The 26743-nt window shown below is 44.7% G+C and overlaps 1 protein-coding gene across 10 annotated transcripts in view; it reads left to right on the top strand.

Moving 5' to 3' along the window:
* Positions 1 to 26743, top strand: part of FGFR2 (fibroblast growth factor receptor 2) — a 205246-nt gene that overhangs the window by 65264 nt on the left and 113239 nt on the right. For 5 of the 10 annotated variants that reach the window (XM_033941229.1, XM_033941228.1, XM_033941226.1 and 2 more), the window contains exons 3-5: positions 5478 to 5744; positions 8758 to 8832; positions 24229 to 24398. In XM_033941229.1, coding sequence (XP_033797120.1) covers positions 5478 to 5744; positions 8758 to 8832; positions 24229 to 24398 — 512 coding nt within the window. The remainder of the gene's footprint in view (positions 1 to 5477; positions 5745 to 8757; positions 8833 to 24228; positions 24399 to 26743) is intronic. The other 5 variants (XM_033941235.1, XM_033941234.1, XM_033941232.1 and 2 more) reach the window with 2 other exon arrangements.

The raw sequence follows: 26743 nt of genomic DNA, 5'->3' as shown, positions 1-26743 counted from the left end.
GGACCAGCCACACGGTTTCAGCAAAGGCAGATCTTGTCTGATGAACTTGCTGCATTTCTTCGAGGGAGTAAACAGGCGGATAGACAAGGGCAACCCAGTCGACATTGTATATCTGGATTTTCAAAAGACGTTCGCCAAGGTTCTGCATGAATGACTACTTCGGAAAATTGCGAGCCGTGGAATCGAGGGTGAAAAACTCACGTGGATCAAAAACTGGCTGGAGCATAGGAAACAGAGAGTAGGGGGTAAATGGACAATACTCGGACTGAAAGAGCGTCACCAGTGGGGTGCCATAGGGCTCGGTGCTTGGACCTGTGCTCTTCAACATCTATATAAATGATCTAGACATTGGTACGACGAGTGAGGTGATTAAATTTGCAGACGATACAAAATTATTCAGAGTTGTGAAGACACAGGGAGATTGCGAAGACCTGCAACGTGACATAATCAAGCTCGAGAAATGGGCATCGACATGGCAAAAGAGGTTCAATGTGGTTAAGTGTAAAGTGATGCATGTCAGTAACAAAAATCTCATGCACGAATACAGGATGTCCGGAGCAGTGGTTGGAGAGACCTCCAAGGAAAGAGACTGGGAGTTCTGATTGACAAGTCGATGAAGCCATCTGTGCAATGTGCGGCGGCAGCGAAAAGGGCGAACAGAATGCTGGGAATGATTAAGAAGGGGATCATGAACAAATTGGAGAAGGTTTTCATGCCGCTGTACCGGGCCATGGTATGCCCCCACCTGGAATACTGCGTCCAGCACTGGTCGCCGTACTTGAGGAAGGACACAGTACTACTCGAAAGGGTCCAGAGAAGAGCGACTAAAATGGTTAAGGGGCTGGAGGAGTTGCCGTACAGCGAGAGATTAAAATAAACTGGGCCTCTTCTCTATTGAAAAGAGGAGACTGAGAGGGGACATGATCAAAACATTCAAGATAATGAAGGGAATAGACTTAGTAGATAGAGACAGGTTGTTCACCCTCTCCAAGGTAGGGAGAACAAGAGGACACTTTCTAAAGTTGAAAGGGAATAGATTCCATTCGAATGTAAGGAAGTTCTTCTTCACCCAGAGAGTGGTAGAAAGCTGGAACGCTCTTCCGGAGGCTGTTATAGGGGAAAACACCCTCCAGGGATTCAAGACAAAGTTAGACAAGTTCCTGCTAAACTGGAACATATGCAGGTAGGGCTGGTCTCAGGGCACTGGTCTGTGACCTAGGGGCTGCCACAGGAGCGGACTGCCTGGCACGATGGACCACTGGTCTGACCCAGCAGCGGCAAATTCTTATGTTCTTATAAATCCTAAAGTTTTTCTATTCATTCATTCATTCATACATTTATACTACTGAAGCCCACCCAATCTACCTAATTAAATCAACCATAAAAGTCCATTTACTATGCAAAGCATTGTTTAACAAAAGTGTCCCAGAAAATCTTCATCAACTTTTACTTTGCTTGTCTTCTATTTTCCGATAGCAATTCTGCTCCATGTATCATCCACTCCAGATAAACTGAACGAATAGTCCAACACAGTTCTGCGTTTCGCCTTTCAGCGTCTTCCGGGGCTTTAGATTGATGCCAGCTTCAGTTTCACGTAATCTCTGTTCATATTCATCATATTTCATTTTGGCTACACACAAGTGTGAGATTTCAGAACCTTTCCTTTGTACCACCTCAGTCACAAGTGAAAATGTTTACATAGGAAGTAATAGTATAGCTTCTTTTTGTGTGTTTAATGTTTAATTAATTGGAGCTATTAATAGCATATTACATATCCCGATTGTACTTGTATAATAATAAATATGCATGAGGGGTAGGGCGTGGAAATCTCTTCACTACAAGTATCCTGAAAACCTGACCCATTGGCTAAACAGATATTGTCTGGCTAAAATTGTGCCAGGGAAGAGTGGGAGCAGAGCTGGCTAGAGAGCCTGTATTTGTGGTGTAGCCGATCTCAGCACCGTTGCCTACAGATAGATTTAGAGCTGATCTATTGATATGCATTTTGGTCTGCTTTTAAAACACCACCTCCATTGGTTGGCATCCTTAAGGCTCTTTGGAGTCGGCTGAGCTCTCAAATAGTTTCCTGATTCTCAGCTCCTTGCTTCTCGCTGCTCTGTATAGCTACCATGTTTCTCCGAAAATAAGACCTATCCCAGAAATAAGCCCTAGTCCCCGGAAGCCTAACCCGAATGTCCCTGGATTCGCCGGCAGCAGCACTTCCCCCCTGCCCCGCCTCCACTGCGCAGCTGAACTTCTGCTGACCCTCCCATATTTCCATCTCTCCCTCCCGTCCGAACTCCGCTGACCCTCCGACCATGAAACCTACAAAGAGCAGCATCTAAACAGGCTGCTTCGTGGCCTTCTGCTGCTGGGGCCTTCCCTCTGCTGCATCACTGATGATGTTATCAGTAAAGCAGCGCAATGAAGGCCCCAGCGGGAGAAGGCCGTGAAGCAACCTGTTTAGAGTGCTGCCGGCGCTGCTCTTTGGAGGGAGATATGTAGGTCTCGCAGTTGGTGGGGTTTGGATGGGAGGGAAGGATGGGAGGGTCAGTGGGGTTTCGGGGGCAGGGGGGCTGCTCAAGAGTTCTGCTGCACGGAAGGGAGAGATAAAAGCTGTGCAAGAGTTCTGCTGCACGAGGTAATGGGAGGGAAGGATAGAAAGATGCTGTATAGAAGGGAGGGATAAAAGCTGTGCAAGGGTTCTGCTGCATGAGGGATGGGAGGGATAGAAAGATGCTGTACTGAAGGGAGGAATAAAAGCTTTGCAAGGGTTCTGCTGCACGAGGGATGGGAGGGAAGGATAGAAAGATGCTGTATGGAAGGGAGGGATAAAAGCTGTGCAAGGGTTCTGCTGCATGAGGGATGGGAGGGATAGAAAGATGGTGTGTGGAAGGGAGGGATAAAAGCTGTGCAAGGGGTCTGCTGCACAAGGGATGGGAGGGAGGGATAGAAAGGTGCTGTACGGAAGGGAGGGATAAAAGCTGGGCAAGGGTTCTGCTGAGGGAGGGATAGGAGGATGCTGTACGGAAGGGAGGAATAAAAGTTGTGCAAGGGTTCTGCTGCACAGGGGAATGGGAAGGATAGAAAGATGTTGCAGAGGGAAGGCACAAGGAGATGGGTGAGAGGGGAGGAAAGATGCTGCACATGTGGGGGAGAGAAAGGAAAGAGGAAGAATTGGGTTGAAGGAGAGGAAGGGAGAGATGATCATGTACATGAAAAAAATAAACTCTATCCTTAAAATAAGACCTTGTGCATTTTTTGGGCACCAAATTAATATAAAACACTGTCTTATTTTTGGGGAAACACGGTAGTTAGGTGAATTTTGAACATGTGGAATCTCTTGCAAATGTATTTAGTTTCCTGTTTACAAATCAGTAAAAACCTGAGGATAATTACTGGAAGGCTAGGCTGTTGGAAAGGCCTGGGAAAGTCAACAGCACACACCATTAGGGCTGTCTGGAAAATCCTAAAGGAAAAACTGTGCGAATAGAAGTTTTTTCTATGAATTTGATGGTACTTGATCAGAGAATAATTAAAAAAAAAATTTTTTTTAAGCAAATTTTGGGGTTGCTCAAAGCCACTGATTACATAAGGCTCCAGTTTTCTTAAAATTTGCTAGTAGTTTTGCTTAATGGAGCAAATTTCTTGCTATGATAGTTATAACTTTTATGTTTTCACACTCCGCAATTAAACATTGATAAAAAGATATTTCATGCAAAAAAACTAGCAGTATTTTATTAAATTAAACGTCGATGCCTACACTGGAAAATAAAGACATTTACCATTCTTCGCTAATAGCAAAATACGTCCACTTTGGCATTCCAAACAATCATTCATCGTCTTTTTGGGTCTGTGGTGATGCAAAGTCGAGCCCAGTGCAGCGTGAGGCCTTGTTGAACAGCATCGCAAAAAGACGTTGAATGATTGTTTGGAACGCCAAAGTGGTTGTGTTTAGCTATTAACGAAGTAGGTCTAATTTTGTTATTTTCCACAATAAAGTGCAAATATTGAAGGTTCATGTAATAAAATACTGCTAGATTTTTTGCATAATTAGATTATTAGATGACAGAAGAATGTTTTCCTATTTTTTGTGGGGTTCTAAGGCATCCAACCCCACTTGTTATAATCAGCATATTGGAGACTGGTGTCATTTACTGATTTATTATTCTTTTTCAGTAAGAGACTTGACATAAAATGCTTTTTTTATCAACATATCATTGCTGAATGTGAATATATATAAGCTATTCCTATGATACCAAGAAATCTAAACTAAACTAAACCTTGGGTTTATATACCGCACCATCTCCACGAATGCGGAGCTCGGCACGGTTTACAGGAAGAAAGATGAGAGAGGAACTACAGTGGAGAGATTAAAGAGTTAGGTGTAAAGGGGGAAGGTGAGAGGCCTAAGAGGGGGGAAGTGTTACAGTTTTGAGAATAGCCAGGTTTTTAGGTGTTTGCGGAAGAGTTGGAGGGAGCTTGAGGATCGGAGCGGGGAGGTGAGGTTATTCCAGATCTCAGTGATTCTAAAGGGGAGGGATGACCCAAGTTTGCCTACATGGGAAATACCTTTTATGGAAGGGAAGGATAGTTTAAAAATTTGGGAGGATCTGGAGGAAGTAGGGGTTGGGGAGTTCCAGGATAGAGGGATAACGGCAGGAAGGATGCCATGTAGGATCTTGTAGGCCAGACACGCACATTTGAAGTGGATCCTGGGGATTACTGGGAGCCAATGGAGCTTAGACAGGAGTGGTGAGACGTGATCAAATTTGCTTTTCGCGAAAACAAGCTTAGCTGTGGCGTTCTGAATCCGCTGAAGTCTGTGGAGGCTTTTCTTGGTTAGGCTGAGGTAGATAGAATTGCAATAATCCAATCTGCAAAAATAATAGCAAAACGGAACTTTATGACAGTGGCTTTGAGGGACCCCAGAATGGGCTTTAAAAAAGTTTCAATTAACTTTTATTTTCTGATCAGACGCAATCAAATTCAAGGGAAAAACTTCAATGCGCAGTTTCTCCAACTTTAGGTTTTTCTGGACAGCCCTAACATCCCATGTCATTAAAACTGACAAATGAGCAGAAAGAGCGTGCGTTCTTCTCCCGACAGTAGGCCACCATTGCATATGTGTGTGCTATCAGAATCGATTGCTCACTTAATGATTTTGCAGCCGAGATGACAAAAGTGGCCAATGAACATTCTCAGAAAAGACAAAGATGAAATAAATTGAACTGACTGCTCATCCCTAGGGAAATGGAGTATTTTCTGCTTTCCTCTGCCTGGGCTGGCTTTCTCTGGGCTTTTCTGCCACACTGACTGCTTCCAGTGCCCTGTAATCTTTAAGAGGTGATGTCTGGATAGGGGAAGGAGGTCCCTCCTGCTGGGGCAACAAACAATGGGAAACTTGCAGATTTGGTATTGTGAAAGGGACTCTGGAACTGACTTCTGCTCTTTCTTTCTCTTTTGAACTTTCGCAGAACCTTCAACTAAATACCAAATATCGCAGCCAATCGTGTATCCAGTGATCCCTGGAGACATGCTGGAACTGCCCTGTCATGGCAGTGACACCTTAAGGGTTACGTGGACAAAGGATGGGATCTCGTTGGTTCCCAACAATAGGACAGTGTTTATCGGGCAGTACTTGCAGATTACAGGTGTGACCCTACGAGACTCGGGGCTGTATGCCTGCACAGTGGCTAGGAGCTTAGGTGCTGACACTCGCTACTTCATCGTGAACGTTACAGGTGAGTGTGGCATACGCTTCCTGAAGCATCTACAGAGCAGGAACCAAGAACACTATAGATTTGGGGGGCAGAGCGGCACCCAGACAGTCTAACATGCTGTCCCTGAATGATGACATCACAGCTTGTCAGCAGCGTCCTGCTTCTGTGGGGGTCAGGAAGTTGAAGCAGAGGGAGAGTTTCCAGGGCAGCTGAAGGCAATGCATTCAACTGATTGATGCTGCTAGCGGCCCAAAGATTGCAAGCAGCAGCCTGGAGGAGAAAGAGAGGGGGTAGAAATATCACAGCTGATTGGTGGGAGGGAGGGATAAAGGATAAAACCGTCAAATTAGGAGGAAGTCCAGGGAAGAGAGAGATGGCAGACTCTTGGAGGGAGGGAAGAGAAGGAGAGGGAAGAAATGTCAAACCACAGGGAAAGGGAACAGAGGTGCCAAACTGTGGAACGAGGTGGCGTTGGGAGGGAAAGAAGGAAGTAAAGTAGAGGCGAGAGATACCAGAGCATGAGGAAGAAGGGAGGGAGAGATGGAAGAGGAGACAGAAATGCCAAACCATGGGGTGGGGCAATAGTGTTCCAATGGCAGACACTGGATGGAAGGGATAGAGAGAGGAAGGGCAGATGCTGCATGGAAAAGAGAGAGAGAGGGACAAACGCTGGATGGAAGAGTGAGAGAGGGGGCAAAAGTTACTGCTTATGGTGTAGTAAAACTGCTTTTGGCCATGATGATTTGAATTAAATAACAATATGCCTGGTATTGCATTTTGGATCATGATTAACATCATACCTTTCTTGGTAATATCAATGCAAGTTATATTTTGGTACAGTAGGTATTTTGCTCTCTCCTGGAGGGCTTATAACGTAATATAACAGCCTCTACCTCACACATCTAAACTGTTAACTGTTAAAAGAATCTAAGAATTACAGAAAATAAAAAATGGGACATCTTGAAAAACGTTAAGGGCTCCTTTCTAGAGGAGAGGTGTGTCGCAAGAAATGATTGGCCCCGGGTGTCACATGCGCCACTGGGTGATGGTAAATTGTAGATCTATCCCTGGGATTATGTTTTCCTATTTGTATGGTTAGCACTTAACCACATTCAATTTCTGCCATTTGGACGCCAAGCCTCCCCCTCTCGTGTTGTATATCTTCATAAGATTTGTGATCCGAGCGGAAGGCACACAGCGGACAGAGCCCTGGGGCAGGACATGGGTTCTATTAGAGGTTAACTTTTAAACCGAGTCCTGTTGGAAAGGGAGCAGGGACACTTATTAAAGCAGGATGGCTGGGTTTAGGAGTTGGCTGCTTTGGTGGGTCTCCGCTCTTTCTCGTTGTGATGTGAAATGAAATTTGTACCTCGGAGTTTGATATTAAAGAGACTGATTCTGACTGCACAAGTCTGCCTTTATGTACTAAACCTCCCCAAAACTAAACCTGTATAGATTGGGGGAGGGGAGTCACCAGAGTTATACACAGAGCAGCAAAATGTAGCAGTCTTGCAAATGACGTCTACTGTGTCCTGGCCTGCCCAATGAATCGCTTCATTTAAATGGTTGAATATACAAATAAAGCACTAACCACTGAGATTCAGGCTACAAAGCCTTTCTTATAAAGAAAAAGAAAAGCCCCCAAACGCTTGTTCTGACTCTGGGCTTAAAGGCCTGGATTCTATAAATGGCGCCTTAAAATGGCCACCAATTGCCTGTCAATCACGCAAACGCTGCCATTTATACAAAGGTAGACAGCGGAAACCTAAGCCAGGGTTCTCAAGGCTTAAATGTCCAGTGCCTAGATTTATGCCTTGCCTAATGCCACGTCCACCATTATCCACGCCTACAATGAAGTTAGGCTCTTACAATTCCTCTGTTGGTGTGATTCCGGCGTTGGTATACACCTACCTTTTTCATTGTAAATGCTTTTTTTCTTTTTAACTTTGTTTTTAAGTTGGGCACCTAACTTAAGACGCCACTTATAGAATCCGGTCCAAATTGTCCATACTGTATGTTTGCTTCTATATATCTGTTGGGATACTACCTGCAAGGGATTCACTCTTCATATGTCTGTGCTGTGTTCATCCTTAACCTATATGTGATGCCTGTCTGGGGTTCTCATGAAAATCCGCTCTTCAGATGTCCGTGCTGTGTTCATCCTTAACCTATACTAATGTGATGCCCGTCTGGAGTTCTCATGAAAGTCCGCTCTTCAGATGTCTGTGCTGTGTTCATCCTTAACCTTTATTAGTCTGATGCCTGTCTGGGGTTCTCGCGAAAGTCCGCTCTACAGATGTCCGTGCTGTGGTAAAACCTGTATCTGATCATCTCCTGAAACGGTGATTTAAAGTCTCCAGAAACAAAACCAACAAAAAAGTTTTTAATTCTGTTAGAGCAAACATTTTGTCATAGAACCATCCTTTTATGTGAAAAATAAAAAAAAGTTACAGAAGTTCAAACATGAAAGTCCTGTAAGTGGCTGAGTTTTTGCATTCAGCCAAATTCTCCCATTTTGGATCCACTGATTTATTCACCTTTTCTCAGAGATGGTCACGTATCAGTGTGACGTCTGTCTGTGCTTCTAATGAAGCTGTTGAACTTCCAGGCACCACTTGCACACGTAACGCTTCCCCTCCCCGAAAGGCTGTATCTACAAGAGATTCCTTGTCAGAACCCTTTCATTTCAAGCAGGCAAATGGAATAAATATCTAACCACCCTCATTTCCAACTCACCCTCCTACCAATCCTTCAGGAAATTCCTCTGACTCCTTCCTGCCTTGTAACTTCTCTGAAACACTTCCGGATAGACCTAGCTACTCCCGGCTTACCAATGTAATCTGTAACATCGCTGTCTGTGTACAGTCTCTTCCTCTGTAAATCACTCTGAACTGCTCGTGCTATTGCGGTATACAAAAATAAAGTTATTATTATTACTTTTAGTTAACTTCCCTGTCCAGTTGGATTTTATTTGTTGAATGTCCGAGTTTTTCTTGCATAACTCTAAAGTAACGTCAGCCTTTGAATTGCACAGATGTGCTGTCCTCTGGTGACGACGAAGACGATACTGATGCTTCGGAGGACCTCACTCCTGACAATAGCCACATGAGTAAGTACCGATTGTGCTCGTAGCAAAAGACAGCCAAGATGACCAAGGGTGCCATAAACCTTTATTGACTCAAAACAACCCATTATTTAAATCCATCTACATTAGCATTTCTTTCTTATTATCATACTTGCTGGATTGTAGTTCCCTTTTATTTGTCCGTTCTGCTTTACCACTTTTATGGTTGTGTTTGTAGACCCCTGATGCAGGCCAGTGGGCCGAACCATGTCCATGTTGGGTCATTTTGAGTCAATAAAGGTTCATGACACTCTGGTCATCTTCGCTCTCTTCTTTTGCTGTGTGTTTTTTTTTTTTCGTGCGAAGATGTTCTCTCTCCTGTTTGCTAGTCTTTGCGCTTGTGGAACACAGGAGCATAAAGCCAACAGATGAAGGGTCTATCTCGCCAGCGTCCTGTCTCCTGACGTTGATGAGCAGCAAGGATTGACGGATGTGTGTAGAGTTCCCAGTCCTGTCAGAGCCACGGCAGTCCTAGTTTGGAGGTTAATTTCCAGAGCTTTCCCATGGTTAAAGCAGAGTTTTAAACATGGAAATGCTCTATTTGAAACCCGTCGTCCTGCATATGGGTGAGATTTTGCATGTTCTGCTGTGCATGTGGTTTAACCTTCGTTTTGCAGCGGTTTCCCCAGGGGTGGCATTAGAGTGGGAATTAGTCTTTTGGTCAGGAAAGTGACTGCAGGTAATTTTTCCTTAGGCAACATTTAAAGCAGGGGTGTCCAACCTGCGGCCCTGTGAAGTATTTTGTGCGGCCCTGGTCGAGGATGATGCAGTGTTTTCCTCTGCTGCCCCCATGTGTTTACCGTCTTGCCGGCTCCCTCCTCTGTCTTGCTGCAGCGTTTGTGCGACTCCAGAAATTTTTTTTTTTTTGGCCAATGCGGCCCAGGGAAGCCAAAAGGTTGGACACCCCTGAAAAGTGTCTGTCTCCACTTTGAAAACTGGTGCAAAGTCTGTGAGTCAGAAGTCTTTATAGGTAGCTAAAATCATGCGTGCTGCAGAACTTGATAATAGAGAAGTATTATTTATCCTTTCAAGTATTACTTGGACTAGGGGACAATCCAGATTGGTGGTATATGAAGTATCTTCAAAAGATGCTGACAAAACAGAGAAATCGGATGTCCCAATAGAGATGTTATAAAGGCCAAAGTAGCCAAGGTTTGTTTAAATGAAGAACAGGCTGATATGACACAAAATGCTATATCTATGCCGATGATGTGCACCTACTCACACTCATTGAACCAGGTCTGGCCACAGTTTTGACTAAACTAACCGCAACTCAGGGACGGGCAAACAACAAGAAACTCTGCCTGAACCCAAGCAAAACAGAGATTCTTTGGGTCCCGAACACAAGTGGACAAATGCCTTCCTTCAAAATATCTTTTAGGAAATATGAACTCCCCCTAAATCCACAGGTCAGGAATCTCGGGATACCGCTAGACTCATCACTCACTCTGATGCCGTAAATTCAAACGACCTTTACAAAGTGTCTGTATCATCTATGGCAGCTATGAAATCTCCCTCCATATATTGAAAGACAAGTCTGACCACAGTGGTCCATGCCACAATAGCATCACAACTAGACTACTGCAATGCCATGTACACTGGTCTAACCAAAAAGAGTTTGCATCAGCTGCAACTAATTCAGAAGGCTGCAAGAAGCATGAGCACATCACACCCTTCCTGCACAAACTACACGGGCTAAATTTAGATTCTCAAGGTCCCATCTGTTTATCCCAAAGCACTCTGTACCACCCATCCTGTCCTCATCTAATATCTGCATTTGACCCTTCGGCTACAGGATAAGTTGTATTATAGAAAAGCTTTAGCGCCATAGATTTGTTATTTGAATCTTCTGATTTGTGCTCATTGGATGCTTCGTAAGAATTAGGTCTTCCTTTTAGTATGTATTATCTCTCTCTCATTTGAATTTTAGTGCTGTTAATAAGTATAATTTTTAAACTGTTTCATGGTAGCCCTATTATTCAGTTTCATTGTATTTATTTATATTTGGTCTTTTTACTGTTATGCTTTTAACAAAATTGTAAGTTTTATGCTGAATTATATCTGCTGTACACAGCCTTGGGTGAATCTCTTCATAAACGCAGGAAATAAAAATGATCCCTTTCAGTTCTAGGTAGGTTGTGTTCGTATGTGAATGCCAGAAATAAAACTAGGCGGCCTGGTGGAAGGAGGATAATCAATGGGACACTGAGACCAGGATAGAAATTGCATTCGATGGCATTACTTAGTTGGGTATTTTTAAGATTGCAATTCATTTTTAACTTTTTATAATTTTATTTTTATAGTATGAATGTATTTCGCTGATTGTTCAGTTTCTTATGGTGTAAACCGCCTAGAACTCTTGGTAATGGCGGTATAAAAGAATAAATTTATTATTATATTATATGTTAAGAGTGAGAAAGTCAAGCTTGGTAAAATCTCTTTCAAAACAGAGAAGCACCACAGAGTCTTTATGGATAGAAATTCCATGTGGGTGAGAGAACATCATAGTGAGGGTGTCCTGCCGTCTGCTTGACAGTTGGCAACACAGATTTCAATATCCCTAATATTGATAAGGTAAACGCCTAATCAGGGCATTAGGAGGAAGGTAATGACTGTCTTGTCCAGGGGCTGGACCTGGAACCAACGAGAGGGAAATGACTCTAGAACAGGGCTTTTCAACCCCGTGTTCAGCCAGGTCTTCAGGATCTCCACAATTAATGTGCTTGAGATAATTTTGTACGCAGTCTTGAATCCCCTGCAGGGATTCAAGACAAAGTTAGACAAGTTCCTGGCAGATAGGGCTAGTCTCAGTTAGGGCATTGGTCTTTGACCTAAGGGCCGCCGTGGGAGCGGACTGCTGGGCACGATGGACCACTGGTCTGACCCAGCAGCGGCAATTCCTATGTTCTCTCGTGAATCCTGAAAGCCTGCCTGGCAGGGGTGAGAAGACCTCTTTAGATCTAGTCTTTTCTGAAGCACAAGGGGGACAGTGGCGGGTGTTGATCAGTGTTCAGTCACTAGAGCAGTGTTTTTCAACCTTTTTTGGGCAAAGGCACACTTGTTTCATGAAAAAAATCACGAGGCACACCACCATTAGAAAATGTTAAAAAATTTAACTCTGTGCCTATATTGACTATATATAAAGTAATTCTCTTGAATAGGAATCAAATAAACACAAAGAAAGTATTTTATAATGCTGCCACTGCCACTGGAGAATAGGCTGCCACTGCCGCCATCGGGAACAGGCCGGCACCGAGTTCTCCCTGCTTCTCTTCCCCGCGGGGCCGACCAACTCTCGCCACCCGTCATCAATTCTAACGTCGGAGAGGACGTTCTAGGCCAGCCAGGCAGCGATTGGCTGGCCCAGAACGTCCTCTCCGACGTCAGAATTGACGCGAGTGGCGAGAGTTGGCCAGCCCCACAGGGAAAAGCAGGGAGAACTTGGCGCCAGCCTGTTCCCGATGGCGGCGGTGGCACTCAAGTGGCTAAAGAGCCGCAGTTTGCCGGCCTAGGGACAACACTGGAGGGTGGCCAGCTGTGCACCCCCTTGGGATGTAAACCCGGGGTGGGGCAGACCGCCCCCCCCCCACCCTGGTATGCCACTATCTGTACCTCACTCCCTCCCTATGACCAAAAATTCTCCTTTCTTCTATTCCCCGTGTACACAACCATCTCTTTCCCTCCCTTCCTCTCTCCAAAGTCCATGCCTTCTGTGTCCAAACACTCATTCCCTCCCTTCCTCTCTCCCAAGTCCATTTCTTCTGTATCCAAAAACGCATTCCCTCCCCCACCTCAGCATCTCTTTCCCTCCCTTCCTCTCTCCCAAGTTCATGCCTTGTGTCCAAAACGCACTCCCTCCCCCCTTTTGTGTTCCGTGTTTGCCTCCCAGCCCATCTTTGCAACTTTCTCAGCAAAACGAAGCTCAAGCCGCGAGGCTTGTCTTCTGCTTCCTGTCTGCCCTGCCGCACACAAATAGCCGAATGGAAGTATTCTCCGACGTCAGCGCTGACGTTGGAGGGCAGGCTTTGCTTAAGCCCTCCCTCCGACGTCAGCGCTGACATCGGGGAACGCTTGCGATCGGCTATATGTTAGCTGCAGGGCAGGCAGGAACAGAAGACGAGCCTCGCGGCTGGAGATGTATTGAACTCCGCGGGTCCCCCGTCCAGCTCTCTCCTGTCCACGTGGGGCGGACCGCCCCTCTCCCTGGACTGGTGGTACTGCCCTGATGGCGGCCCTGACCGTACGGCACACCAGGCAACATCTCGCGGCACACTAGTGTGCCGTGGAACAGCGGTTGAAAAACACTGCACTAGAGGATATGATGACATGAGGTTAGAAAAGTGGTCATAATAGATAAGTTACAAACCAATTGACATTCATCTCAGGACAATATGAAATACAGGGTCTGAGATTGCTTACTTGAGGAGGAGTGGAGACCGTTGAGTGCAGGGTGCTGGTCCCTGACGAATTCTGTGGTCTGGACTGTTTTATGGCTATAGTGATGTTTGTCGTTGATGTCATTTGATATTTTGTATGTAAGTGTGTAACTCACCCTAGATAAGGGTGGGGGATAAACTAAGAAAGTATATACAAAGCCACGCGTTTCAGTTTTAGGTCCGTATGCATCAGTACTGCCCTGGCCAGTTTTTCTCTGCACATTGCTGTTTCTAATTTGTGGTCACCTCTTTTGCATTTGGGGACATTCTCTCCATGTTTTGTGTACACAGCACCAGGTTGATGTTTTCTTCTGACAAGTTTCTTTTCTCTGTTGATGTAAATTTTAATATTTGCCGTGCTGCCTTTATAGATGCTCTACGGTTGGTACTGGGGGTGTGGCTACTGTGGAGGCGGAGCCATGGGTAGTCGCCCCACCTTTTATGGTACTGAACTTTTTTCTTTTTTTTCCGTGCGTTATCCTCAAAGACTTCCCGAAACCACAGATACCATGTTGACCATTTCTCAAAGCATCACTTTACCATGTGACTGAGGGTTCTGTCACGTGTTATAATTTGCTCTGATCGCCTGAGGCTGACGTTGGACCTACTGGCCTATATATTTTTAAAATTATATCTGGAGCCCTTCTAATAGTTAGATATTGTGCTTTTGTCGTTTCAGCTCTTCATTATAAAACTGCTTTTAGCAAAAGGTTACATTTTGGGTAGAACTGCGGTTTCCAATACTCTTAGAAATCTTGGGTGAACACGGTCTACTGTTGAAAGGTTTCAGTGTGTTTCATAAACTCTCCTGTTCTCTCACTTCAGATTTATCCCCTGAAAAGACCGACTTATGGGCTAATCCTAGTTTAGCCTCTGTAGTAAAGACCAATGGAAAGCATTTATACGGTTCCTCCACCTAAATCGTTTGGTGATCCTGTCGGCTCTCTGGTTGACGAGCTCCTTGTAATAAATGTATGGTTAATGTATATTGGTGAAAACAGCAGAATAGATCACTAAGAGCAGGTCATCAATTTCATGTTTGAATTCTTTTCGTACTTTGGGATATATACCATTCGGTCCTGATGATTTACCACTTTTTAACTTGTCAATTTTAGCTTAGTACATCTTCCAGATTCACCGAGATTTCTTTCAGTTCCTCCCTTGAAAACCATTTCCGGTTCATCTTCTTCCGTAAAGACTGAAGCAAATAATTCATTCAGTCTTTCTGCTATGGCCTTATTCTCCCTGAGCACCCCTTTCGTTCCTTGGTCATCCAACGGTCCCACAGATTCCCTCACAGGTTTTTCTGCTTCTGATGTACCTAAAAAAAATTGCTATGAGTTTTTGCCTCTTTTGCAAGTTTCTCTTCATATTCTTTCTTAGCTGTCTTTGCATCTAACTTGCCAGAGCTTATTTCTAGTGCAGACAGCTAATGAAGGAATGAAATATATCTGAATTTGGGACAAATTATTTTTATGCGCTCGTATTCTTGCAGTGCTGCCTTTACAAATTAGATGTAGTTTGATTGATTGCAGGAAGAGGGTTGTACAGCGAGTTCCTTGTTCTTGGATGTGGGGGAGGAAAAAGTTCACTTTTATGGTTTTGTACTATCTCCAAACTGAATACTACAGGGGCAGCTTTCTTAGATATCAAACTATAACAGTTCTGGTTGAATTTTCCCATGACGTCATGATCAATTTATTTATTGGGTTTTATTAACTGCCTTTATGAAGAGATTCCCCAAGGCCAAGTACAGCTTGATATAAGCTTACAATTTTATTAATAGCATAACAATAGTAAAAAGATCAAATGTAAGCACAAATACAATCAATGAAGAAAACTTGGCAAATTAAATTCTAAAAATAAGAATAACATGACATAATGCGGAGGACAAATGATGCATGGAGAGTCATTTGTATAACACGGATATGACAAGTATGATGTGTGTTGCAGGACCAGATAAAAGCAGTTAATGTAGCTGGTTTTAAGATGTTCTTGGAGGAAAAATCCATATTCTACTATTTAACAAGTTCCTGGAGGAAAAGTCCATGGTCTACTATTGAGACGGACATGGGGAAGCCACTGCTTATCCTTGATTTGGTAGCATGGAATGTTGTTACTATTTGGAGTTTTGCCAGGTACTTGTGACCTGGATTGGCCACCATGAGGATGGGATACTGGGCTTGATGGACCTTTGGTCTGACCCTGTAAGGTTGCTATTATGCTGAATAATTGTGACACCATTACTGAATCTCTTGTATCGTAACGCCATTATAGAAGCTCGAGTAAATCGCTCTGAAAGGACTCCCCAGTCATTAGTAGCGGTGTAGAAGCTTTCAATAAACAATAATGCAGATTTGTAAAGGAAGACCTTGGTATAGTCCCAGATATAGATGGGAGTCGTTACAGGACCAGGACCAGCAACCACTGGGAGACTGTGTGCAGTATCCATACTCTGAATAACTCGGTCCACCCCACAGCTGGTGCTCTGAATAAGGTAGTTCCTGGAACCACAAAACTCAAACAGGACCAAATAGTATGTGGCAGAGGTGGTACAAGGCAATGAGTATCAAAAGGAAACATTTACAAAGTCTTTATCACAGAGAAATACAATGATACAAAAGAAACTAAACCGATTACAACACGTGGTAAAATAGCCATAGAGGAATTTTGGATGAAAGTTACTGACGAACTAGAGCCGATGAATGAAGGCATTCAAGCCTGGCAAAATCTAGCTAAAAATGTTCTAGATCAGATTGCACCAATAAAAACAGAACAGCTAAAGGCCAGGAGGAAAGAGCAGAAAGAACATAGAGAAAAGAGCAAAGACTGAAAACCTACATCAACTGGAAGAAAAAAAAAAATAATGGAACCAATTAGCAGTAACCGACTATGACAAGCTGATAAGTGAATCTAAAAGTTCTTCCAAGTGTCTCTTCGTTAACCTCCACAAAATATATAAAGGAAGACCTGGCATCACAGCAACCAGATGCAGACAATCTAGCAAGAAAAAAATCAGAATCGTGAGGACGACATTCACACAAGACCCAGCAGAAAACGCAGATCATTACCCAACCCCAAAAACAACAAGGATGAGGGAATCCCAGCCGACAGATACTGCTCAAAATCCACACACAAGATCTCAAACTGGTTGAAGAGAATATATGTCCAGTTGCCTGCTAACTCATGCCTCCACTAGCTTTTTGCTATGGCTGACAGACCTAATAAATAAATGCTTAGAACGTGGACACTATCCTAAAACAATGTCAACCATAGCATTGATACCCAAACCTTGACCTGACTAAAGTAGAAAACTTCTGACCAACATTGGGGATTCCTTGGCCTGCAAAATTACTAGAATTTTCTCTAAGAACTCGACTAGCTAACGTCATAGACCAAACAGATGGGTTCCACAAATCACAACTTGGCTTCAGACCAAGGCACAGAAACCGAATCCCTGCTTCTTGAACTAACATCCAAAATAAGAGATCAACTCAGCAGAGGCAAACCATTTGATATCTCTGCAGCATTTTACTCCTCAAATTAAACAAATTAGGAATACAAGGTGAGGTGCTACAATGGTTTACACAGTTGTTGAGAAAAAGTCTGGAAGGAAAGCCAATTGTGGTGTCCTGCACCTGCGTTATGTAACATCTATCGAAGAGCACTGGGAAATAACCAACTCACAACCCAAGCTCACATCTTCTCCTACGCAGATGATATCTTCATTCTCTGTATAGCAACGTGAATTATATGAAAACCACTATTGATCACCTAAATACATGGACGATGAATACTTTCTTCAAACTAAACAAATCTAAAACTAAACTATTATGGTTCGGTGATTATAATTCACTCCTGAGCACAGAACTAGAACTATCCAAGGTGAGAGCTAAAGATAGAAACTTCCTCCAAAGTACTGGGAGTTACCTTGACTCAGACCTTACCTACACACAAACATACACATCACCTCTCTAGTGAAAAATACTTCTTTAAGATGAGACAACTGAGGGCAATTAGACCAGTCCTAAAATAAGAACATAAGAATTGCCACTGCTGGGTCAGACCTATGTTCCATGGTGCCCAGCAGTCTACTCCCGCGGTGGCCCCTAGATCAAAGACCAGTGCCCTAACTGAGTCCAGCCTCACCTGCGTACGTTCCAGTTTAGCAGGAACTTGTCCAACTTTGTCTTGAATCCCTGGAGGGTGTTTTCCCCTATAACAACCTCCGGAAGAGCGTTCCAGTTTTCTACCAGAAGAACTTCCTTACATTTGTACGGAATCTATCCCCTTTTAACTTTAGAGAGTGCCCTCTTGTTCTCTGTCCTAATACCCCCACCTGGACTACTGCAACTCACTATACGGTGGGGGAGTGGCGTAGTGGTTAGAGCAACAGTCTCACCACCCCAAGGTTGTGGGTTCAAATCCCACACTGCTCCTTGTGACCCTGAGCAAGTAACTCAATCCTCCATTGCCCCAGGTACATTAAACAGATTATGAGCCCACCGGGACAGACAGGGAAAATGCTTGCGTACCTGATTGTAAACTGCTTTTGTAACTTTGATAGGCGGTATATAAATACCTAAAATAAATAATTACAGAAAAAGAACGCAAAAGACACCGACTACTGCAAAACACGACTGCAAGTCTAATCCTCAAAAAGAAATTATACAAAAGGGCAACTCCACTGTTAGAGCAACTGCATTGGCTACTGATGAACAAGAGTCCATTTCAAGATCGCCCAATCTATGGCAAAAACATCTGATATCAAAGTCCCACATTCCTCCTTCAATTCACGTGTAACACTACGCTTTAAACTACCCCTTAAGTCTCCTCAAAAAATACGGCGGAAGAAGACATTTGAGGCTCCCCACATTTGGAACAAACTGCCAATATAATCTAATCTAATCCATAATTTATTAATCGCATTATACCAAAAATGTTCAAGGTGATTTACACTCAAAAGAGGCCATAGCAAAAGTTAAACTTTGGAACTCTCCAACTGGAATCTTAAGATTATGCCCAGTTCGTTTGACATTTAAGAAAATGTAAAAAACTCAACTGTTCGTGGATTCCGTCATGTAATACACGATGGAGGACGTTGAGATTGATATGATATTAGTGAAGGAAGGGAGAAATTTAAATTTGACTTTTTTTTCTTGAGAATTTCAAGCATTGCTGTCCTGTAAAATCTGAGTTGTATGGCGTATGTTTTTAATAACATGTAAACCGCTTAACGGTCTATAAATTTTTAAAATAAATAAATTTGGGGGTCAAGTGAATAAATTATTGGAAACTCCAGTGGAATTGATGTACGATACCGTGCTATTTGGCATGATAATGAGAGCTAAAAGCCAAATATCTTCCCATAATAATAAACTCCTCTTTATTAAGACAGGGGTTGCCATACAACTTATTTTGAGGAAGTAGAAAAACTGGGATCGGTTAAATTATACTTTCTGGTGGGAATCTCTATGCCACACTTTTTTAAAATGGAGCGTATGATGGCCAGACAACAGGAACCAACAAAAACCAACTGCAGATGGGTACAAGATGCAGGCAGAATTTATTGTGACAAATATAAATTTATAAAAACAATACAACAGGGACATGATGGGAAATTTATGGATGTTGGGGAGCCATTGACAAAATTCTGTAAGGAGTGATTGTTGATTTTGCCCTTTGATCAGACACGTCTAGGGTGGGTGGGGGGATGCTTTTAATTAGAGTGTAATTGTTGGGTATATATAAGGGGGGGGATGATGTATGTATTTGTCATCTATATAATAAAACCGTAGGCGGCGCATGCGCAGTCTTATCGGCGTGCTTCCATGATCCGTATGTCCGTGGCCGCCAAGACTGCAGCATGCCCCGCGCTTACTACGGCCCCACGCGCAGCTCAGTTCGGCACGGTGGTTTCCCCAGATAGGGGAAGCCGAAAAACTCAATCCCGCCTCATGGTCCTGCCGCCGCTCACGAATTCCACCCCCCCCCCAATCCTCCTGCAACAGCCGCTACCGCTCCTGTTCAAAGCGGCCTGCTGAGGTTCGCGGCCGCTGTAACGAACCTCGCAGGCCGCTCTCCACATGGTAGCACGTTCCCTCTGACGCAATCGCGTCAGAGGGAACATGCTACCGAGTTGGAGAGCGGCCTGCGAGGTTCGTTACAGCGGCCGCGAACCTCAGCAGGCCGCTTTGAACAGGAGCGGTTGCGGGAGGAGGAGGGGGGGGAGTTTTAACAGGAGGAGTCGCCAAAAAAAACCTTCAGCCGCAGCAGGCCAGCACACGGGAAGGGAAGGGGGAGGGGCCGAACGGAGCAGGGCAGCTCAAGGTAAGAAGGGAATGGGGGGTGGGGGAAAATGTTTCTACTACTCAGCAGGGACCTGGAGGGGAAGGGAAAACCGCTGCTGCTTCTGCAAAGGAAAGTGGGGGTAGGGGAGAGAAGGGAATGGGGGGTGGGTGGGGGAAAATGCTGCTACTACTTCACAGGGATCTGGAGGGGAAGGGAAATATCACAGCTGCTTCTGCAAAATAAAGTGGGGGGGGGGGGAGAGAAGGGAATGGGGGGTGGGGGAAAATGCTGCTACTGCTTCAGCAAGGACCTGGAGGGAAAGAGAAATACCGCTGCTGCTTCTGCAAAGGAAAGTGGGGGGGGAGAGAAGGGAATGGGGGGGTGGGTGGGGGGAAATGCTGCTACTACTTCACAGGGATCTGGAGGGGAAGGGAAATAGCACTGCTGCTTCTGCAAAGGAAAGTGGGGGGGGGGAGAAGGGAATGGGGGGTGGGGGGGGGGAAATGCTGCTACTACTTCTCAGAGATCTGGAGGGGAAGGGAAATATCACAGCTGCTTCTGCAAAATAAAGTGGGGGGGAGAGAAGGGAATGGGGGGTGGGGGAAAATGCTGCTACTGCTTCAGCAAGGACCTGGAGGGAAAGAGAAATACCGCTGCTGCTTCTGCAAAGGAAAGTGGGGGGGGGGAGAGAAGGGAATGGGGGGGTGGGTGGGGGGAAATGCTGCTACTACTTCTCAGAGATCTGGAGGGGAAGGGAAATATCACAGCTGCTTCTGCAAAATAAAGTGGGGGGGGGAGAGAAGGGAATGGGGGGTGGGGGAAAATGCTGCTACTGCTTCAGCAAGGACCTGGAGGGAAAGAGAAATACCGCTGCTGCTTCTGCAAAGGAAAGTGGGGGGGGGAGAGAAGGGAATGGGGGGGTGGGTGGGGGGAAATGCTGCTACTACTTCACAGGGATCTGGAGGGGAAGGGAAATAGCACTGCTGCTTCTGCAAAGGAAAGTGGGGGGGGGAGAGAAGGGAATGGGGGGTGGGTGGGGGGAAATGCTGCTACTACTTCACAGGGATCTGGAGGGGAAGGGAAATAGCACTGCTGCTTCTGCAAAGGAAAGTGGGGGGGGGGGAGACACAGAAAGAAATACAGACAGACAAAGGAGGCTAGGGAGAGAGACAGACAGAAATAAAGACAGACAGGGGACCAGAGAGACACAGAAATAAAGACAGACAGGCAAAGGGTGCCAGGGAGAGAGAGAAAAAAATTGCAGGAGGGAGAAAGACAGAAAGAAAGGAAGAAAGAAACAGGAGCAGGGAGAGAGACATAAAGAAAGAAAGACAGACAGCCATATATTCTAGCACCCGTTAATGTAACGGGCTTAAACACTAGTAAAATATAATTTGATAGAATTTAAGTGTTGTTAAAATGTCTGTAAAATATGTTGCACTTATTTTTGGCTTTAAAATGAATAACAAATAAATAAAAATCTATGGGAAAATACAAAAACAATCAATAATTAAAATATCATTATAACATGAATATTACAATGTCATATAAAAAATTTCACATTTTTATGAAACCTTAAGTAATTGATATCCGCCCTAATATAAACAGGAAGACTATTCCAAATTGTAACGGCAGCGTAAGCCAAAGAGAAGTTGAGCTGTCGTGTCTACCGCACTCCTCTAATCTGTGGAAAATGTAGTAATAAAGAACCACAGAATCGGGTGGAAGAGAAAAGCAAAACCAGATGATCTGAAGAGTCGTATGATGAGCTGATTCAAACTTAACTCGCCTCTCGGTACGATACAATGAAGGCAACCCACCACATCGGGAAGAAACTACAGACATACTTCTTCTCATAACATAACATAAACAGTACCACCACTACCTTACATTTCTGTGCGGTTCACAATTCTAAAGGACTGCGCATTCACAGTGACTAATAATTCGGCTATTTAAGAAATTTCTCAAATAGATAGGTTTTGATCGATTTCCTGAAATTACATAAGTGCCAGATCTTTGATTCTTAGCTCATAAAGCCGCCTGATAAGCCAGAATTCTATTAAAGAATCTTTTATATAGGCAGCCTTTTACGGAAGGAAAAGAATCCCGTGCAGAGCGCATTCTATCGACAAGCTTAAAGTGATCAACAATGGAAGTAGGAACCATGTCACGTAGTGTCTTATAACAGATGCAACCAAATTTAAATAATACTCTTGCTTCAATCTGCAGTGTACACGCCGATAATACTCCGATATATGACCAAACTGTTTAATTTGACTGGGATTATGGGGTCATGACCACTGTTATGGAAGCATTGATACAGAGAATAATGGGGTTCACATTGGTAAGGAAGACCTATTTCTCCCTGTTGTAGGCGAGAATGCCCTGAAAGCATGTGAGTTGTAGAGGATTTCATCCGCACAAGATCTCGTGGCCTCTAGATCCATAATCTGGACGGCCAGAGCATTGGACGTGTTTGCATATGGGCTTTGTGGCTTGCTTGTCTGTGTCAATCTCCATTCTGATTCTGTGATTTAAGGAAATTAGCTCCTGAGTCGTGTAATGTCCCATGGAAAACTCTAAAACAGTGTTCTTAAACCTTTTTACACCTATGGACCAGCGGAAATAAAATAATTATTTAATGGACCGGCAAACTAATAATTCTGAAATTTTTTTAAAACCCCATTGCTGCCCTGTCCCCGCGAGCTCGGTCCCACAAACCATCTGATCTCATCCACACAAGCCTCAAATAGTTATGATTTTATATTGAACATATTTTATTAAAGTATAAAAAGAAACAATATTCTATACAATTGTCATTTTATAAATATAAATAATACAGGCAAGAATCAGCAAAACCCCCATCTCCCCTCCCCTTCACATATATCCCCTCTACTATCAAGAAAACTGAATAAGCCAAATTATTACAGAATGCTACACAAATATCATGTAACAGAATACCACAGTCACACATGACAGGAATGGTGTTAGGGGAGTGGAACTAGGGCAACTGCCCTCTGGTCAGAGAGAGCCCTAAGCCAGCTGGAAGCTAAAGAAGCACTGCCTGGGCTTTGCACTCCCCAGTTATGTCTAGCAAAATACATATTTCAAATCTGATATATTTGAATCACAAGATAGAAATAAAATTATTTTTTTCTACCTTTTGTCATCTCTGGTTTCTGCTTTCATCTTCTTTTCACTCTCTTCCATCCAGCGTCTGCCCTCTGTCTCTTCAATCCAGCATCTGCCTCTTCCATCCACTGTCTGCCCTCTACCCCTCCCCCTTCCATATGGTATCTGCATTCTTTCTATGCCCCTCTCTCCTACACCAAATCTAGCATCTTTGTCCCTCTTTCCTTATTTTTCATCTGATCCCCCTTCCCAGCATCAATCTCTTTCTACTTTGTCATTCCTCTGTCTCTCCCCTTTCCCTCATCTGATCTTTCCATTCCATCCTGACTCCTTCCCCTCCTCTAATCTCCCTGCCAGCTGTTTCCTTCCAATGTTCCTCCTCCCCTGTCCAGCAGTACCTTCTCCCTTTCTTCCTCCCCTTATCCAACAGTAATTCTCATCCCTTCCCCTTCTCCCCTGTCAGCAGTAGCCCCTTCCCCTCCCTTGTCCAGGAGTACCCCTTCTCCCTTTCCTCCTCCCCTTATCCAACAGTAATTCTCGTCCCTTCCCTTTCCCTTCTCCCCTGTCAGCAGTAGCCCCTTCCCCTCCCTTGTCCAGGAGTACCCCTTCTCCCTTCCCTCCTTCCTTCTCCAGCAAATGTTTCCTCTATGTAGGCTAGCGGCAGCTCTGTGTGCTTTTAACTTCGGCACACAGCTGCCCCTAAGCAGTATTTTAGCCGCGTATTCATGAGGCAGCCTCGGGGCCTTTGGTAGGCCAGCCCGCTTTGATGATGCGATGTGGGCCGGCCTATCAAAGGCCCCGCGGCTGCCTCATGAAACCGCGGCTAAAATACTGCTTAGGGGCAGCTGTGTGCCGAAGTTAAAAGCACACAAAGCTGCCCCTGCTTGTCTGGAGGTGCGGAGACATACGCGGCAGGAGTAGGAGGTGGAAGGCAGGAGTGTCAGCATAGCGACGGCAACAGGAAGTTGCACGTCAGCTGACACCGGCACTTTTTGCTGTGGCTGGGGACCCGAATCCTTCGCGGACCGGCAACATTTTTTTGCGGACCGACACCGGTCCGCGGACTGGCGGTTGAAGAACTGTGCTCTAAAAGATGATTATAGACGGTGTTTCTGCAGATGTTTGTATCAAGAAATTAACCTTAATAAAACAATTCTCCTTTTTATTTGTGTAAACTTGTGCGCATAAATATTTAGCCAGAGGTGTTCTGGGAGGAGATATTGCGAAGGGAGATGGAAGAGTTTTGGATGTGCTTTTATATAAAAACATTGACTTATGTGTGTAAGCTATACTGAGAAATGTTAAAACGGATCTGCATTAAATCCCGGAGGTAGTTTTCCGGATCTGTGTTGAAGATTGCTGACCAGTACCTATGTAGAGAGAAGTGTGCTCACACTATACAGTTTGGAAAATTACCCTTGTGGCGGTGGCTTGGGGCCAGCGGATGCCATGTTGTCACTTCCTGTCTTGTTAACAGCATAGTAAGGGTTCTCTTTCTCCTCCTCCCTTTTCTTGTAAACAGAAGCGCCTTACTGGACCAGCACCGACAAGATGGAGAAAAGGCTGCACGCTGTTCCGGCTGCAAACACGGTGAAGTTCCGCTGTCCTGCCGGCGGCAACCCCATTCCGAAGCTGCGGTGGCTGAAGAATGGCAGGGAATTCAAACAGGAGCATCGGATCGGGGGCTACAAGGTAGAGTAAAAAAGGGCTTTTTTGTAACACCTCCCCCTCTAAAGTTGTCAATGCTGGGTCCCATCTGTAAGCGTTCACAGCCCCTTCTCCGCTTGTCCCTCTACCTCTCTGTGTGGGTGTATGAAATCTGCTCTGCCTCACCCTGGTCAGGTCTGGCAGTGTGACATGAAGAAAGCTCCCCTGCAAACATCTCTTTGATTTTAAAATAAGGAGTTTCTGAGTAGTGGCAGAAGTTGAATGGCCAGAGGACTCAGATAAAGATGGGTCAATTTTAACAGACTTCTTACGGTAGTAGAACAGATTCTAAGCTCAGTTTGAGAAATCTAACATTTGAGTTGGGTCTTATTTCAGTAGTGAATCTGTTGTTGTCAGAGAGGGGTCCCGAAATAGCATACAGGAGATCTAGTCAAAGTTGGGTTAGGGTTAGGAATTACCCTTGTGGGTGGAAATTAAGTAAGAAGCTGGGTTTTTTTTACCAATTTCCTGAATTTTAATAGTCCTGCCAGTGATCTGATGGTGTCGGGATTTCATTCCATAGTCTGGGCAAGAAGTGAGAGGAAACGTGTTTGGGGGCGTTTTCTAGTGGAAGGGCTCGTGCTGACGGAATAGCAAATCTTTCGCATTGTGATCGTAGAGGTCGGTTAAGGATATAGGTTGATAGGTTTTCTCTTTCAGCAGTCCCGAAAGAAGCAAGCTGTTGTCCTACCCAGATCTTGACTGCAAGAGGCCCTGCGGATTGGCTGTAGGCAACAAGCAAGGCCCAACCTGTGGTTTGTGTGGGAGGGCATAGGTCCCAATATTTCAAAATTACTGGGGGAGGGGGGTGCCAAACAATGCAAATTACCCCTCCCTGGTCACAATGAAGGAACTGCTCAGCCTCCCCTGCACCTAAGAGCTGCCTCCCACGCAGGAGCAAGTTAGCTTAGAGAAAACACTGCCCTATCCTCGTTGGCAGACGGGGGAACATGCAGATCGAGGTGTTCCCTGTCACCTGATCTCGAGAGTTGAGGAGGTTTTGGTTTAATTCTGGCTTAGCTGCTTTCCTGGGGTCTGGCAGGAACTTCGTCTAGTGGCTGTTGTGGATTGTTGGGGTTTTGATTTTCTTCAGATAAGATCAGTTACCCCCCAAATGGTTAGTTGACCAAAGGAACTAGGTGATTTGTGCAATAGTAAAAAAGACTCACAAGTTGCCATCCTCTCAGTGGGCAGTTGGTAACAGGTAATTTCAAGTGGTGAAGAATATTTTCTTGAAATGACCCTGTAACTGTCCCTCTCTCTTTTCCTTTCTTCTGGTCTGTTTCTGTTTTCACACTTCATTGTTTCAGCTTGTCAAGTGTAACCTGGAGGAAGGCAGGGGTCTTCCTCTCCCCCCCAAGCTCTGAGAAATGTCAGAATAAGGGATTAGCAAACCCCAGAGTTTTTCTGCCACTCCCGTAAAACAAAGTCTGCTTTCTGGACCTGCAAGCTGATAAGCTGGACTCTATTATCAAACTCTTATGCCCACTCTCGGGCTCACTGGGTGTGCAGGAAGCAAAGAGCACCGAGATTGTAAGATCCCTAGAGAAGTGTGCCACTACATTCAAATTGTCACTAAAAAGACATTTGTTTAAAGATGTCTGGCCCACCTGTCGATCTGACGTGAATGAATATCTGAAGAACATAAACCTATCCCCAGAATCAATGTCACTTTGTTAAATGCATGATCGACCCTTGTCATGATTGGTCTTGATTGCATGCCTTCTATTCCCCCCCATAACTTTAACCCCTAATAAGCATGCTATGTCTCTTGCTAAACTGTGTACATACGTAGAGCTGTAATCCACCTAGAAACCAACTGACAGTGCAGAATATAAATGCCTGCTGTACCGGAGGGTTTTGGCATACCAGAGGGCACAGATCTGGGCCTGCAGGATCCCTAGAGGCGAAATGTGCCTGCGTTTTTTCCGCTCACTATGCATACTCCCAGGCACAGCGTCAGCATTAAAGGACACAGGACCAGGTCTCTGAGACTCCCTGAGGCTCCCTAGAGAAGAAGTGTGCCAGACTTAGTATTGGAGCACTGAAACTGTGGTAGTCCTAGAGAAGTTGGCTGCCGTGATATCGTAGCCCTGAGCACATAGGGGAACACTGAGCCAGCATTAGGTAAAATGCCCTACACTATCTAAATGATACCATGTGCTTCTCCTGTGTATCAGCACTGCTGATGCTTATCTAACTCACAGATGACTTAACAGCTTCAACAGATGCCACCGATTGCCTTTATAGCAGTATAAAACTATTGTGTTTGGCCGTGATTCAGGCCGTAGCAGCTGCCAGGTTGGGGCTGGTGGTTTCTTTCCTGCCTC

This window comes from Geotrypetes seraphini, chromosome 4 (assembly GCF_902459505.1).
Source record: "Geotrypetes seraphini chromosome 4, aGeoSer1.1, whole genome shotgun sequence".
NCBI lineage: Eukaryota > Metazoa > Chordata > Amphibia > Gymnophiona > Dermophiidae > Geotrypetes > Geotrypetes seraphini.
Note: the sequence above shows the minus strand (reverse complement) of the source record. Positions and strands in the feature narration are given on the sequence as shown.